Genomic DNA, 16,370 nt, shown 5'->3' on the forward strand with positions numbered 1-16,370 from the left:
TAGACCCAGCAGTCTTAGCTAATTATTGGCCAATCTCCAACCTTCCTTTCATATCAAAAATCCTTGAAAGAGTAGTTGTCAAACAGCTAACAGATCATCTGCAGAGGAATGGTTTATTTGAAGAGTTTCAGTCAGGTTTCAGAGCTCATCACAGCACAGAAACAGCTTTAAGGTTAGAAATGATCTTCTTATGGCCACAGTGGACTCATCTCTGTGCTTGTCCTGCTAGACCTTAGTGCAGCGTTTGATACCGTCGACCATAATATTCTCTTAGCGCGATTAGAGCACGTTGTAGGTATTACAGGTACTGCACTGCAGTGGTTTATATCATTTCTATCCAATTTGTGCATGTAAATGGAGAGTCCTCTTCACACACTAAGGTCAATTATGGTGTTCCACAGGGTTCAGTGCTAGGACCAATTCTGTTTACGCTATACATGCTTCCCCTAGGCAGCATCATTAGAAGACATTTTCACTGCTATGCTGATGACACCCAGCTCTATCTGTCCATGAAGCCAGATAACACACACCAATTAGTTAAACTGCAGGAATGTCTTAAAGACATAAAGACCTGGATGGCCGCTAACTTTCTGCTTCTTAATTCAGATCAAACTGAGGTTATTGTACTCGGCCCTGAAAATCTTAGAAATATGGTATCTAACCAGATTCTTACTCTGGATGGCATTACCTTGGCCTCCAGTAACGCTGTGAGGAACCTTGGAGTCATTTTTGACCAGGACATGTCCTTCAACGCACATATTAAACAAATATGTAAGACTGCTTTCTTCCATTTGTGCAACATCTCTAAAATTAGAAATATCCTGTCTCAGAGTGACGCTGAAAAACTAGTTCATGCATTTATTACTTCCAGGCTGGACGACTGCAATTCATTATTATCAGGAAGTCCTAAAAACTCCCTGAAATGCCTTCAGTTAATCCAAAATGCTGCAGCAAGAGTTCTGACAGAGACTAGAAAGAGAGAGCATATTTCTCCTGTTTTGGCTTCCCTTCATTGGCTTCCTGTTAAATCCAGAATTGAATTCAAAATCCTGCTCCTCACATACAAGGTCTTAAATAATCAGGCCCCATCTTATCTTTATGACCTTGTAGTACCATATCACCCTATTAGAGCACTTCGCTCTCGCACTGCAGCCCTACTTGTTGTTCTTAGAGTATTTAACAGTAGAATGGGAGGCAGAGCCTTCAGTTTTCAGGCCCCTCTTCTGTGGAACCAGCTTCCAGTTTGGATTCAGGAGACAGACACTATCTCTACTTTTAAGATTAGGCTTAAAACTTTCCTTTTTGCTAAAGCATATAGTTAGGGCTGGACCAGGTGACCCTGAATCCTCCCTTAGTTATGCTGCAATAGACGTAGGCTGCCGGGGGATTCCCATGATGCATTGAGTTTTTTCTTTTCCAGTCACCTTTCTCACTCACTGTGTGTTAATATACTTCTCTGCATTGAATCATATCTGTTATTAATCTCTGTCTCTCTTCCACAGCATGTCTTTCATCCTCTCTTCCTTGTCTCACCCCAACCGGTCACAGCAGATGGCCCCGCCCCTCCCTGAGCCTGGTTCTGCTGGAGGTTTCTTCCTGTTAAAAGGGAGTTTTTCCTTCCCACTGTCGTCAAAGTGCTTGCTCATAGGTGGTCATGTGATTGTTGGGTTTTTCTCTGTATCTATTATTGTACGATCTACTGTGCAATATAAAGCGCCTTGAGGTGACTGTTGTTGCGATTTGGCACTATATAAATAAAATTGAATTGAACTTCTATTCCTATTATTCTTATTATCATTATTATTATTGTTATTGCTTTTTTCTTAGCTTTTCACAGCCCTGCAGCAATAAATGAATCAGTTTGTGTATATTGCTAATTTTGCTGATTTCATCCACGACGACAAACATTAGAGCAGGTTACAGAGAAAATTCCAAAATTATTTGAAGTGCAGTCTTTCAAAGTTGTGTATAACCTGATGTTGTTGTGTTCAGGCAGGTTTTCAGGCCACTCTACCTCCCTGTCACACTGGCTACTGAGGGAGGTGTAAAGCCGAGCCGATCTACCTCTGTGCAAGCCAGTGCGCAGGTTTTCGGAGCCTGTGAACAAGCCGCATGGTGGTGATCTGCTGAAAGCTGACTCCCACACTCCCTCTGCCCCAGCCCCGGCCGCAAGGGGTGACATTCTCTCACACACAATCCAGAGACCGGTCCTCTTTCAGGACTCACACTCGGCCCAGTTACCCCCACCTTTTCATACGGTTGTGCTAGGAGAAGTACTCCAGGGATTAGCCTAGTCAGGTCTTTCAAAGGCCATTAGAGCAAATTACAGGTATCTTCTTACCAGTGCGCTGGGACAGGCCAGGTGAGGGGCGTAGAGGCCAAGCAGGAGTGCAGGGGTCAGCTTGGGACAAAAAGACAAGGCCACCCTGGGCCCCACTCTATCGGAGTGTCTCCTTGGCTCCACAAACTGGTAGACCTGCATCTATGAATGGCTCACTTGATGGGACCTCAGAGACATTGTCTCACGACCGTAACTTTAGCCTTTTTTTCTTAGTACCCTCTACCCCCACATCTCACTCTCTCCCTGTTGAGTTTCCCATCTTTAAATTGATGTGGGCATGAGTTTGCCCAGATAAATGATCACACAAAATGACTACAAAACGCAAAATCTACATGACTTGAACCACGGTGGGTTAGTTGATACTCACCTTATCTACCGTGGTAGAAAGGATATAACCTGTATGCTGCAAACACAAATTGGTATGTGCATTACAAAAAGACCTGGCATCAGTTGAAATTGAATTTGAATAACATTAACTATTTCCACTTGAAAACTAAATTTAACTTGTAATGGCAACCACACAACCATTAATGTGTGGTCTGTCAATGTATCAGTATGCTGCAGGCGTCGTGAGACTGATTCTGTTGATAAAGTTGTAGAGATGGCCAAAGGGAGTTCCGCATCCTGCCATTTTCTCTAGACTACACACAGACACACACTCTCACCCACACATACATGCCTTTTGGCCTCTTTTGGCCACATACACATACACACATATGCCTCACCCTATCCCAACCGGTGGATGACAATCTAGTGGAAGAGCTGCGGAAGTGTTTCATTAGCCAATTACCGCTGGTAGATAAAGCCTGCGTTCCCACAGTCCGCAAGGTTGGGGGGTCAAATGTGACCAATTACCCTCCATCCCCTCACAGGACAGATTAGCCTGTCTGATTTATCCCCAGACAGACTGACCCAATACTCCAAAATCACCATCCACATCTGGATACGTTGTGCGTGTGTCACGGGAGGCAGCTGTATGTGTGTGCATGTGAACAATTTCACTCCTCATAAACATTGCTTCTACTCTTAATAAAACACTGGGCTCTTCTTTACCACACACTTCCGAGTCATTAGTGTGTCTAGAGGTTCTGTCAGCATGTCATCCATGGTTGTTATATCACTGAACACAAGCTTCCTTGGCCAAGCAAAGCTTTGATTGTATGTAATGGAACTTCAATCAGTTCATTAGGGATCCCCAGGATGCCGAATCAGACCCTACCAAACCCTAAATTTATAAGAGCAGATGGGGAGGCAAGCTATCCAGAAGAGGGTATACTAGAGGACGACTGGGAAGGTTTAGGTTAGTGGGGGTGGAGGCCTGCTGTAGTCAAACTGAGGGATTGGAGAGGTGAAAAAGGTTAACGAAGCCCACAGTGTGCACCACTCCTGTTCGTCTGTGCCTGTGTGGTACCAAGTGGCTGTAATCTCCGACCAGGAGGCATTCTCTTTAATCAGGGAGGGAGACCAGGGAGAGCAAACTGCCTCCAAATCATGCATCACATCCGTAACAAGCGGACGGCAGACTATCAAAGGCTTCACAGATAGTTATGAGCTGATCTGCCAGAGGTTTGTGACTCACAGCTTCTGAATTTTCCTGAACTTTAAGATACCCCAGGAGCGCAGCAGGGATGGCGGGATCCACGTTAAACTGAGGTCATCTACCCTGCTACTTAATAAATAACACTAAGCAGGTGAATTGCATCTGTGTCTTATATGGTTGGTTGTTCAGATTGGATTCAGTGGGTGTAAGCATACTCAGGGAAAGACATTGTTTTTGCTGGTTTCTACCCACATCTTTAGGATGCTCTGGTGAAAAAAGATATATAAAGATCACTGATAGTGGAACCAACCAAGCAGCTGCAGTCACTTTCAAATAGATTTAACCTTTGAATTTGAGTGAAAAAGTTTCTTCAACAAAATAAATAAAAACCCTGAGCTAAAAATGTGTGTGCAGGCAGGTATGATAAATGCAGCTTAATTGCTTAAACTTATTCAAAAAATGCATGCATTCGATATTAATGCCAGGTTGAAGTCAGTAACAACAAATTTCCCAATTTCAATTCAAAATCTAGGAAATAAATACAATTAGAAGACCTTTTCTGTATATTTCTTCATTTTTGAAGCTTAGAAATTAATTAAAGTATAAAAAACAAACAAACATTTTTCATTGTGAATGCACAATACTTCATAAAGGGGGAACACTTGGCTACTTATACACATCTGGCCATGAGAAGAACTGTGCACCCTGAATGTGCAACTGAATACAGTAATAATCTCCATCAAGCAAGCCTTCCTAATTTCAAAAATAGCTTCTCGGGATGGACCAGAAACTTGATCATGTTAAAAGAAAAGCAAAGTGGGAGATTAAACAGGTCCACTGAACGCTGGCCAGTGGCCAGTGCATGTTTTTGGTGCTTAACACATACTAACAACAGAAACAAATGTCTTGTCCTCTGCTGCAGCAAGTCTAATAAAATGAGAACAGTACTTACAAAGTTTAAAACCGAGAAACCTTTTTAATCTCAACAATCAATCCAAGATAACGCGAATCGTGATACATCGTTGGCTGGCATGTGTATATGGCAGTACTATATTATCAGTATTATTTTTAAATAACTGTCATTTAAATCCTACATAGTTTTTGCAGTTTTCCAGTCCAGTGCATTTGTTCAGTAGTAGGCTAAAAAATAAAGAAACCTGATTTAGTTTGGAGAGTACTGCCAGTTTTAGGTATGTGCATATGCAATTCAGGTGTGCAGTGAGTTTCCAGTGACTGAGCACCAGGACACAGAATATTCTCTGTGGCCTGAGCTTGCCCCATATTTATATTATTAAAATGAGAAGGGCATACAGGAGGTGACAAAAGGCACAAGAGTGAAATCAGGCAACCTGTCAGAGCTGTCACTTGCTCCACTGGCCAAAGGGCCCTGACCTCAATCCTATCCGTTGCAGGGGAGGAAAGGTGGAAATGGATACAGCTGGAGAGAGACGGTGACAGGTAGGAAAGGCCGGCAGTCAAAAAAAGAATAGTGAAAGTATGCTTTTATCGATATGTACAGACTGACATTCATATGTATTGAGTTTCACATGCATATGGATATTTTTGCTCAGCTTTGGACAACTGCAGAACAAAAAAATAAAAAGCATTGAGCTCTGAAAATTCAGCCCATTCGTCCCTGTTTTTTAAAAGTAGGTCTAAAATAACAAGGCAAGGAGAACGATGGTGCAAAGATCCAAGAGCTATAGAAAAGCGGTGTGATGCATGATGTTGACTATGCTGTTTCAGCTATAGCACTGCAATGCTTTGTACCACCTTCTGTGTTCTAATGAGGACGTGGCCTTTCAGATGAGAAAAACACCCACGTGCACGCAAGCTCGCACATGTCAGTGTGCATGCAAACACAGAAACATGCATGCGTCTGAACTGAGTACAAGGTAAGGTCTGGTTCATATTAACCATTAGGGAACGGAAACGCACATCTTTTTCAGCTTAGGGTCCACTTCATGCTCCTGCAGTGGCACACGTATAAACACAGGCACATGCGTTGGGAACGTACACGCACATTCAAGGAGCTGACATGATATTCACATCCTGCCCATGTTCATTTAGTGAAATGGCCTCAGAGATAAAAAGCAGGTATGGGTTGTTTGTAATGCAGTTCAGACAAGACTGCATGGTCTCAGGATGTTGGAATGCACAGACTGAACCAGAGTTGCTGTTTTTAGTCTCTCACATTTACATTAATTATCCTGCTACTACTTTCAGGAAACAAACTTAGAACACAATTATTCAGTCCAGCTAGTTGAATCTAATTCAGTTCAATTCAGTTTTATTTGGGCCAAATAACAACAACAACTGCCTCAATATGTGCTGTATTGTAAGTATATTGTAAGCAGAGATGGGCATGTAATCCGATTACTTTTTTCAATTAACGAGTAAAGTAAGGGATTACTAATGCAAAAACGGTAATTAGATTACCGTTACTTTCCCGTAGGAACGCTGCGTTACTGCGTTACTAAAACCGTGATTTTTTTTGCAAGAATGTCTCATGATCAACAATGGATCATATATCGAGTGTGGGAGAGAGTATGAGGTGCAGCGTTTAAAGCGTGGAAGTACTGACCTTACTTTGAGTTTGATTCCGTGAAAAGTGACAAAAACATTAGCATCCGTTGTGCGTGGGAAGAAAACTTCTTTTTACAGCGAAAAAAACCCTAAACTTCCAAGCAAGCACCTAGTGCGCTATGACGTAATGGGAAACTCACAGAGAAACTGCTGTATCCTTCCACTGACCGCTGCGGGACACCTGCACCAGGGTAAACCTCCGCCTACCGTACTCCTGCTTTACAGGTAAAAATAGAGCAACAGGACCGCTAGTCTGTGACTTTATTTATTTTCTGCTGTGTTTTACTTGCATCTATTTGAAAGAGTGAGTGTAAACACACACAAAAAAATATTTTATGTGCTGGAATGTGCAGAAAATAGGATTAAATGTTAAACTAATTTATTCCAGTCAGAGAATGTTGCATATAATTAAATTTTTGCTTGATGCATAAAGTTAAAAGATTAAAACTGATAAAACAAGTTTTAAAAAGGGACTTTTCCATTTGATTACATTTTGTATGATGGATTATGCAGAAAAAGTAGAATTGGGCTGAAAGATCTATCGCTTTATCACCTATTCAGGTTGTAAATTGTGTTTTTAAAAAGTAACTAAGTAATTAATTACTTTTGAAAATAAGTAATCAGTAAAGTAACGGGATTACTTTTTTGGGGAAGTAATTAGTAATTAGTTACTGATTACTTTTTCAAGTAGCTTGACCAACACTGATTGTAAGTATGGTGAAAATAGCCCTAAGGTAACCTCTTTGCCTCAGTTTTTTGAATATATCTTACATATTATTGCATTATTTTGAACCAAATATCGTTAAAATGCAGTAAAACCTTTTTGATTTTATAGATTTTTCTCCTTTAAGGTCCAATCCAGCTGCAAGTTATATTATATGCATTTCTACATTTGGTTCCAAATTTGGTAATCCCCTTAACATTCACCATCCAAAGCCAGTTTTAACAGTGCGATTTTATTTAAATAAGCATTACATTTTTAAGAGTTCTTTGCCTGACTGTAGACTTTTAGTCAGGCATAAAGTTTCTTAACATAATCTTAAATTGCCCAGAAAACATGACACAACATCATGATAAAGAATGTTGACTTATTAATGTTGACTTTCTAATAACTTTTAGCACTGATGTAACTGCGATTAGCCCGTAGTAGACGCAAGGTGTGTGATTGTCATTCTGCAGTCGTACACAAAATCACACACGTTATGACTTAATTGCCTAACAGCATGTCAATATTTTGCCACACAGGCTGATAGGCAGGCTTTGGTTGATCTGTTTATGTTTGTGAGAGAGATTAAAATCTGCACGCGCTAGAGCTTCCACGTGTTCTTGTAACTTATATGGTAGAGAAGCCCCAGATTCACCTGAAAGTCACGTCAGAGAATAGCCTCTGGTTTTATAGCCTCCTATTGCGCTCTCTTATGATAAAACTTTACAGAGAGGCATATGTGCTTTAAGGGTAACAGGTGCATTGCATTCCTAGTGCAATTCTTCCAGTAATTTTAGGTTAAATTCAAACACCTTTAAACTCTTGTAGCTGTAGTCAGTCAGCCATGACTGTATTTAGGGATGCCAAGTTGTTTCTTTTCCCCCCCATCTACAGCAGGGGTTCTCTTTCAGCTTCTTTATTCCTGGGCCAGTGGTTAAACGCCGTCCAAGACATGATGTCTGGCTCAGTTCAAGCGGCGAGGTGAGAGGCTTTATTGGAAGGGTCAAAATGTCTTGGTCTATCTAAGGTTGAGGCAAGACCGCTTTCCTCTGTCTCAGTGGGCTGATTACGTCAGTGCACGTGTGTGTGCATGTGTACGATTCGAGATGTAAGTGGCAGCTGCTCCTTCATGAATATTTCCTTTGGTGAATGATTTCAAACATGTGGTGCTGCATGAGTAAGGCTAGCTAGTCGTCTGTTCCCAGTTGATTTCATTAATATGTTTTACACCTTCCACAAAAAGCTCTTACTGTAATAAGAGCACTAATGTGCTCACATTGAGGAAAAGGCCATATTTTTCACTCTAAAAATAAAGAGCTTGGCTGTGAACATGTTCAGATTTGCGTTGCTCTACTGGCAATAATTGTTGCTCGTTACACTGATGTTTAAAGCACCTAAATCATAGTGTAGCTTTTGGAAAGCAACAAGTCTCCTTATGCGAAGGGGATGAAAAGTAATGCAAAAACTACTCATCCTCCATGGCCCAATTAATATTTATAGAATAGGTAGTCTTGGTCTACTATGGACCTTAATACTTTTCTGGTAAAACCATTTGGATATTGATGTATTTCTATCTTGCTATCAAGTCATTCTCTGCTTTTTACAAACTTAAGGAGCACGTCTTCAGTCAATGGTGTCAAGGTTCAAGCTGTTGGTTGCTGGAACTGTGAAGTCTTCCCTTTTGTGTTACCTTCACACCCACAGGATGTCCATAGCTGTGCGATGTTATAAAGGACTCGGTTGTCAGTGCCAAAGTCAGACTCTATAAACCTGCTGATGAACCCCGTAAACCCCAGAGAGGAGCTGGAGCCAGACTACTAAAGGTTGTTAGCTACTAATTGCTACATTTCTAGGGCCCATTCAAGACATCAAACCCATGTGGCAGAAACCAGGGATGCTCTGCTAATTAGCCTGACACTGACACTCTTGTCCTCCAATGTTCCCAGGACAGTGATAGTCTGTAAATTTGTATGAAGGATTTTAACATGCCTGTTAAACATAAACGTGTATCTGTGATGTTTTATGTGGGGTTTTTTTGTCTCTTAATAACACAAACCACAATTTAAGTACTGATTTCATTTTTTTTTCTCAGACAAGCTGTGGACGTGCCTTTACAGTGAAGACTGGGGGGTTAATGCATGATTCGTGGGATTTTACCCTCCTATTGGCATCCAAAATGTCCACGAATCCCTTCTCAGTTGAGACAACCCAGAGGAAACCTTAATGCCTAATGAGCAACGGGAAGCGCTCCAGCACTCTTCTAGCCTTTAATTTCCACCTCAATACTAAGCAGAGCACGCCCCAGCCCTTCTCCTAGCCTCATTAACATGTGTATTCTTCCAATTCAAAACACCAAAGTACTTCCTTCAGCCAGGTGCTTCCCCCTTTGGCCCCTCCAGCCTTGGTGCTGTTGATCCAGTCACACATCCCCGTCTGAGCTATAGCAGAATTAATGGTGTGTCATGGTGAGGTTAAAAAAAAGGCCAGGGTAGAATAACCCTCTTTCCACCTTTAAAATGGCAGACAGCACAGAACAGACATTTTGTAAAATCTGTTGTTTAGTGACATTGTCCCCAAAGTAAAACGTGGGTCGATGATGAACATTGGTATTTTTAAATTGCCTGATGCTTTGTTTTGCCATTGCTTTAAAGCGCTATGCATGCGTAGTCAACTAGGGCTTTAGTATGTCACAAATGAGTAGCAGTATAGCACATGACTATATACAAGTGAGACTTAAACAATTAAAATTTGTGTATGTGAAAATATCTGTGCTAAGACGTGCATGACAATGTAAATAAAAACAAATGTTGTTTCACAAACTACTTCTCTGTAAAATGCAATAAATTGAGTTTTACAGTTAAAAAATAAAGATAAATTTTTTTTTGCTCCTACTCCACATCCTTTTTTGACATTGTCCATCTTAAAAAAACAAAAAAACAAAAATATTGTCTTTGCAAGACTGTCCGCCACACTTGTCTTGTCCTTTTATGATTTTAAAATTCAAGTCAGTCTCTCTTTTGTGAGTGACAGTTTCCCCTGTGTATGAAAACTTTTAATAATTTCCACAACATATTTCAGTTGGGTGGAAGGTTTTCACCCCATGGTTTTGCTCCAAGTCAAATACACCCATGAACTTGGAAAACTTTCACATCAAACAGTAACATGTTGCACACCAAGGGAAATTTAGTAAATACATCACACCCCGGCTGCGAGAGCTGAGAGGCTATAGAGGCAAAATTAAGCTAGTCTGGCCACAGTGACTTTTTGCAGTTGTAGCGGTGTCACTTTATGAACTGGCTGATGCTACTGGAGGCCGACCAAGTGTTTGATGATTGTAGCCACACACATTTAGTCCATCTATTTAAAATATGAGGAAAAAATTAAAACATGCAATAAAATATACACAGGGTGGCTTGCCAAAAAAGATTTTGTAAATAGATCACAGACTTGACAATTACAATTACAAGTAGCCTTCATTTGTTAATTAAACTGGACTTTAATAATTACATATGCTGTATTAATACACTAGGCGCCTATAACTATTGTAATTGATCACAAACCAGTTGCCAGGTGTGTCTGCGCAGCTGTTGTGCTTCAGGACAGTCTAATTAGCAGGCTACGATCAGTAGCCCATGACAGGATATGATGTGTACCTGCCTCTGAAGCTTTTGTAAACACTTGGGTGTGTTTTTCCCTCTAGATCATTTTCTGCTTTACCATAGTTCAAAAGAAAAACATGTTGTCACCCTCCCTTCTGGTCTCTCAAAGGACTGCACTTTGACTCTTCGTGCGGCTGTTTCAAGTTATTTTTAGTAACACTTATAATCTTTTTTTATTATATGTGGAACTATAATTGGAGCATGTAGGTTGACAGGATGTACTCAGATCATAGCAAGATAATTTATCTTGATTTGTCTCTAGTTTGATTAACAAATATAGCCGATAATTTACAACTTCCCTGACTGAAAAAAAAAAAAAAACTTGAGGAAATTTTGTGGATGGAGTCTACTGTTTTTGTTTTAGTGTGATTTTTCTGTGTATTTCCACACTCATACTCACATGAAATAATTCTTTTTGATTTTGATTTTATTTTTGGGGGGGGGGCTCATAACTGATATATATTCAGGCTGTTTAGTCTGCTTCTACATAGTCGTACAAAAAGAGAATTAAAACTGTCCTTCAACTACAAGGCTGTTTTAATGACTTGATAATTGACTTTAGGCTCTTTATGTCACACTCATAAGTCGTTCATCATGAATTAAAACTGAAGACTGTAAAATAAAAACAGGTTTATTTGCCACATACGTGTTTTGTATTCTTTATCTCCCTTCAGCCCCGTCCAGCTGTCTCATCCTTTAAATCCTCGAGCCCTTTAAGTTTGCATGTCTCCCACTTGCCCCTTCCCTCAGCTGTTCCATGCCCCTACTCCACTGGGATTGATACAATATTTTCCAGCCTCAATTAGCAGCGAGTCTGTTGACTAATTCCAACTGTTTTTGCACCTGAGAGTTGTGAGCTGGGGCTGGAAAAACTGAGGTTGGTGAGGCGGAGGTGAGGGACGGTGCTTGGGTGTAGCAGGCAAAGCTGTCGGGGCAGCAGAGCTGTGTCGACAAGAGTGTAAGGGCAAACCAGAGGACAGAGTGCGGAGCAGGTGGAGGATGGGGCTAAGACTAGCACTAGGAAACGCTATAGGTTACACAAGTATATTAAAGGCAGAATTAGTACTGGGTCTCTCGGTATTGGTCTCTGTAAGGATCTATGTGTTTTTGCAAGTAGATTCCCACAAGCTACATCATATATATTACACTATTTTTAAATCAGATGGAAAAAATATATCTCAATTTATTAGAAATCTTAAAAAAAGATTACTAATGCATTGTCTTTCATGTCTAGTACCTGATTTACGTCATTTACCATGTATAACTTTCTACTTGTTCTGCCTCCAGTCTATAGCATAGTGAAATTCTCTTGCTCAGGACACTTACAGTTTAATTTCAAGGTCTCTGCAAGAGTAACAGTGCTCTTAAACAGAAAAGGAGATCTCAAAATGGTCTTAAACCAGATCTGTCCCAGTGTGAGTTGCAACCACAGGCTGACCACAAGGTTCATTTTGTTAAATCTAAGGCAAAGCCTACATGACCGCTGGTTTGGCACGGTGCTCAGCTCAGGGTGCAGAACACACCCTCATTCTGTGTGAGTGCCGAAAGAACCGTTCTTTCCACCAAAGGAAATGAGAGGATGATGGCTAAAGTGTATGAGGACATTACATCTAAGGGGACTGTACTTTTTCATTAATGGCTACTACAGCCTCCTAAGAGTAAATGACCCAATTGGCAAAAAGTAAAAAAGCATACATTTCACAATCAATTTTGCTGTTTTAAGACATTTTAAATGTCAATTTCTTCTTTTTGCCAAATGTCTTTCAGTCCTTCGGCATGACTTCTGTCAAACTGTCAAATACAAGCAAAGTTTGGGAGTAGTATTTTGTTATGGTAGCTGACATTTATTACCACTAATGTGAAAGAATAATGTCCCAACTTGGATATGCCCACGGGTCCAAATTTAACACAGTAATAATTCATCTCAATTTGAATTTATACCAGTGTGTGTGGCTTTTAAAGGTTCTGCCAGGTGACTAATCCCGACAGGTTAACAAATGTCATCCAGTCTGCCGCTTGGAGATCACTGAAATGGTGGCAACAGACTGACTGGCTTGTTAGCTGGACGCAGCAGCTGTTCTCCCCCAGTAGCTGTATGGAAAAACTCTGACTCACCCCCTTGTATAAAAAGGCATTAAGAACCAAACACATAAATATTACAGTCAAAGGCAAAAATGTCTCTAAGAGCTGTCCAATAAGTCAGTCAGCCAGTGACTAATGGAGAGGAAGGTCAGATCATGACCAGAATCAGTTCATCTGACCTGGTCAAGTAATGGTGGTTAAGAAACCATCACTGCATGAACAAGGTTTTCTCAAGTGTCCACAAAGCATAGATTGTCCGACAGATTACAAACTGAACGACACAGATCTGTCTGAATATGCCCGTCCAGTTGAGTTTATCTTGTTTAACTCGTCAGACATAATGTGGGTTTCGGGGCAAAGCCACACTGCTAGAGAATTTTACATGAAATTCCTACTTGCATGCACACCCACAGAAAGCCATATAAAATCACAATAAAGCGCTTTGAGTGCTCAGATAGAGTAGAAAAGCGCTATATAAGGACCAGTCCATTTACCATTTACCAACAGAGCAGATGAACTGTGAAGATTACAAATTGGTCTGTGTTGGAAAAAAGTGTTTCAGAAATGTGTTTCAGTATGACTGATGCATTTTCACCACAGTTTTGACAGGTTAATTCCCAGTGAAAGGGAAACTTTTTTTTTTCCAAGACCACTTTGTCTTTCCTCAGTGCCTGCTGTCCCACGAGGGGTCTAAACCATCTCTAGGTTATTCCCTTCCTACCTAGCAACGCTTCCGCCCTGCTCTAAACAACGCAACACAAATTGCTCAGCAGTGATATGACTAAGGGATATCCCCATAAACAGCTGTAAAAGTGAACAGATAAGAAAGTTCAGCCATAAAAATAAATCCGAAAACGTCACAGGGCATCCTCCCTCTGACACAAATTTCAGATATGCAACTTTTTCTCACTTTACTTACTGTCAGCGTAGTTTTTACGTCGAGTGCCGTCCACCTTGCCGGTTTTGTCAATGCAGAGGAAGAACTTGTTGGCAGAGTAAAGTCGCCGAAGTCGGACGTCACCCTCTAAGTGATTATAACTGCGCGTGTGCCTTTCCAGTGTCCATGAACAGTTGATTCCGCTTGCGAGCACCTGAAGGGGTTCATGCCCTACTCGAGGAGGACAGGCCCCCGTGACAGTACCAGCGGTGACCAAGAGCACGGTGAAGCATGCCAGGCAGAGTGAGGCTGCACTAGGCAGGGGGAAATGTGGACCGGCAGAGGCTGCAGTTGTAGCGGTGGTGCTGAGGGCAGCTTCAGGACAGAAATTAACTGCGGACGCCGTCCATCTGCACATGGTGGGTCAGACTCCCAAGGTGCACCTTGTGCAAGCTGTAGGCATGCTGATGATCAGGAGAAGTCCCTGTGGAGGGAGAGAAGGAAGGGAAGCGGCACTTACAGCAAATCCTCTGGATGTCACAGCCAGTCTCCACTTTGAGCTGAAAGCGGGCCTTCCTTCCTACAGAATCAGTTTTGCCAGAGTTCCTCCAGTTGTCATCTTCAGTTGTGTTTTTTTTATTCTTTTTTTCTCCTCCTTTAACAAAGTGTCGCAATTTAACAAATCCAGTTTTTTGAAGTTCCTCCTTGATGCTGCTCCTTGCTTGTTTGTCGTCTCTTCCTTTGACTGAAGTCTTCTTCACTGGTCCATAATTAAAGTCCTGGGCTCTATGAGGATTCACATACGTGTGTTTGAATGAGTGAGTGTAAATGTACAAGTGTGTTTCTGTGCCAGTTTAAGCATGTGTGCGTGCACCTTGCAATGCTCTGCTGTTTCCAGCTGGGTAGGAACAAGTTGCCTGTCTGAATTGCTGACCCGTGGCAGAGAAAGAGTTGACTACTTCTAGTGTGTGTGTGTGTGTGTGTGTGTGTGTGTGTGTGTGCGTGTGTGTATGTGATACTGAGAGAGAAAGAGTGAGTGAGAAAGAGAGGGAGTGAGTATGGGAGGTGTTTGTGACAGAGAGAGGCAGCGAGAGTGTGTCTGTGTGTGTCAGAGTCTGCGAGCACAGGGCAGCGAAGCAGTGAGGCAAGCGAAGCCACGCTCTGCTGTGTGCAGTCAGTCAGTCCTCTCTTCTGTGAAGGCAGCGGCTCAGTTGTCCTGCATTTTATCCTGGGCAGGGCCAGGAGAAGGGTGGGGGGATGGGGCCACTGCACTCATTCATAACCATTTCAAACAAATGAGAAGCCTTACATCAAACACCATCCTCATTTTAATCTCTTACAGAAAACTTTGCTCTGTGAGAAATAGGTAGTTTGCCTTTAAACTTGAGGATTTTTTCTGCTTTTTGTGGTTACAGACACCTGGAGAGGTTCAAACTGTCTTTCAAGATGTGAACGGTGAGAGTCAAATCAGCTCGATTGCTGTTCAGTTAAACCTTTTTTGACACTTTCACTCTGCACATGGGGCAAATTAAGGGAGCCTTCCCCCCTTTTTTTAATGGTTGCTGGTTTGAATCATCAAGCAGTCAGAAACACAGAGCAGGTTGTGAGTGTTGGTAGACCTAGTCCAGATGAAGTCTGAGAGTCTTTCTGATCACCTTTGTTAATATTTCAATGGAACGGCGTCTCTGATCTTTACCATTTAATTTGGCAGAGCAGGATGGAAATGAAGAACACCTTTTTTTTGTGAGTTCACCCACTTGTCTGTTTTTAGAGGCTGTGTAATAAGCCTGATTAGATCAAGGTAAACGAGCACAGTCAATGCGTTATTTTATTAAAATTTTTAACAATATAAAGAAAACTAACAAAAACCTCTTGAATAGTTTTGAAATTTATGGAAAATTTTGTCATTTTGGTAAAAAGATTCACTTCCTTTCTTCTTTTCTTTAATCTTTATGGTGAATATAACATAGAGCCAGCAGCCAGGAACAACTAATGCGATTCAAAAGTATGCGTAAGAGCGTAGAACACAAGATGAAAAAAATTACCAATTAGCTTTGCCACTCATCTCCTTTTCTTTATTTGGGTCCTCGTTTCAATTAGCACCCTGACCTGAGGCCACACTTGTCCAGTGCTGGAGGTGTTTCCGAGGGCTTCACGTTCACAAGTAGGACAGTCACTTCACACTCTGTGGGCTTTTTGACTGCCGCTAGAGACTTGAGCCCTTTTTGCATGGCCACAGTTTGCCCCAGCTTTCAGGGTTTCATATTAGGTCATAGTACCTGGTACTGACCAGGTACTAAAATAGTAAACCGACATTTTTGAAACCCAGTAATGAGGGAAATGTCTACAAAAAACAATGTTGTGGTCCCCGAGTCTGACAAGAAGCCACAGACCGAGCAGCAGGTATATCATTGCCTGGATGTCCACCTTTGTTGTAGCGTTCTGTCACATACTAATTACGCTCAACTTTTAATCCCAGATCGCTCAAACCATTCCTATACATGCCATTGTGATCTTGAACTTGGTGCCTGCCAGCCTCCATGTAAAGACTAGTTTCAGCATAAATCTAAAAACGTTGC

General features: G+C 41.4%; 1 protein-coding gene across 1 annotated transcript in view; it reads right to left on the reverse strand.

The window, feature by feature from the left end:
• The window catches only part of fgf22 (fibroblast growth factor 22), a 29,447-nt gene extending 14,477 nt beyond the window's left edge, over nt 1-14,970 (reverse strand). The window contains exon 1 of the mRNA XM_085265410.1: nt 13,834-14,970. Within this exon, the coding sequence (XP_085121536.1) occupies nt 13,834-14,209 (376 nt within the window). The 5' untranslated portion in view covers nt 14,210-14,970. The remainder of the gene's footprint in view (nt 1-13,833) is intronic.
• Between the last annotated feature and the right edge of the window lie 1,400 nt (nt 14,971-16,370).

The sequence above is a fragment of the Mchenga conophoros genome, linkage group LG23, assembly GCF_057382185.1.
Source record: "Mchenga conophoros isolate Kocher_MC1m ecotype Shallow Benthic linkage group LG23, M_conophoros_male_GT1.1, whole genome shotgun sequence".
Lineage (NCBI taxonomy): Eukaryota > Metazoa > Chordata > Actinopteri > Cichliformes > Cichlidae > Mchenga > Mchenga conophoros.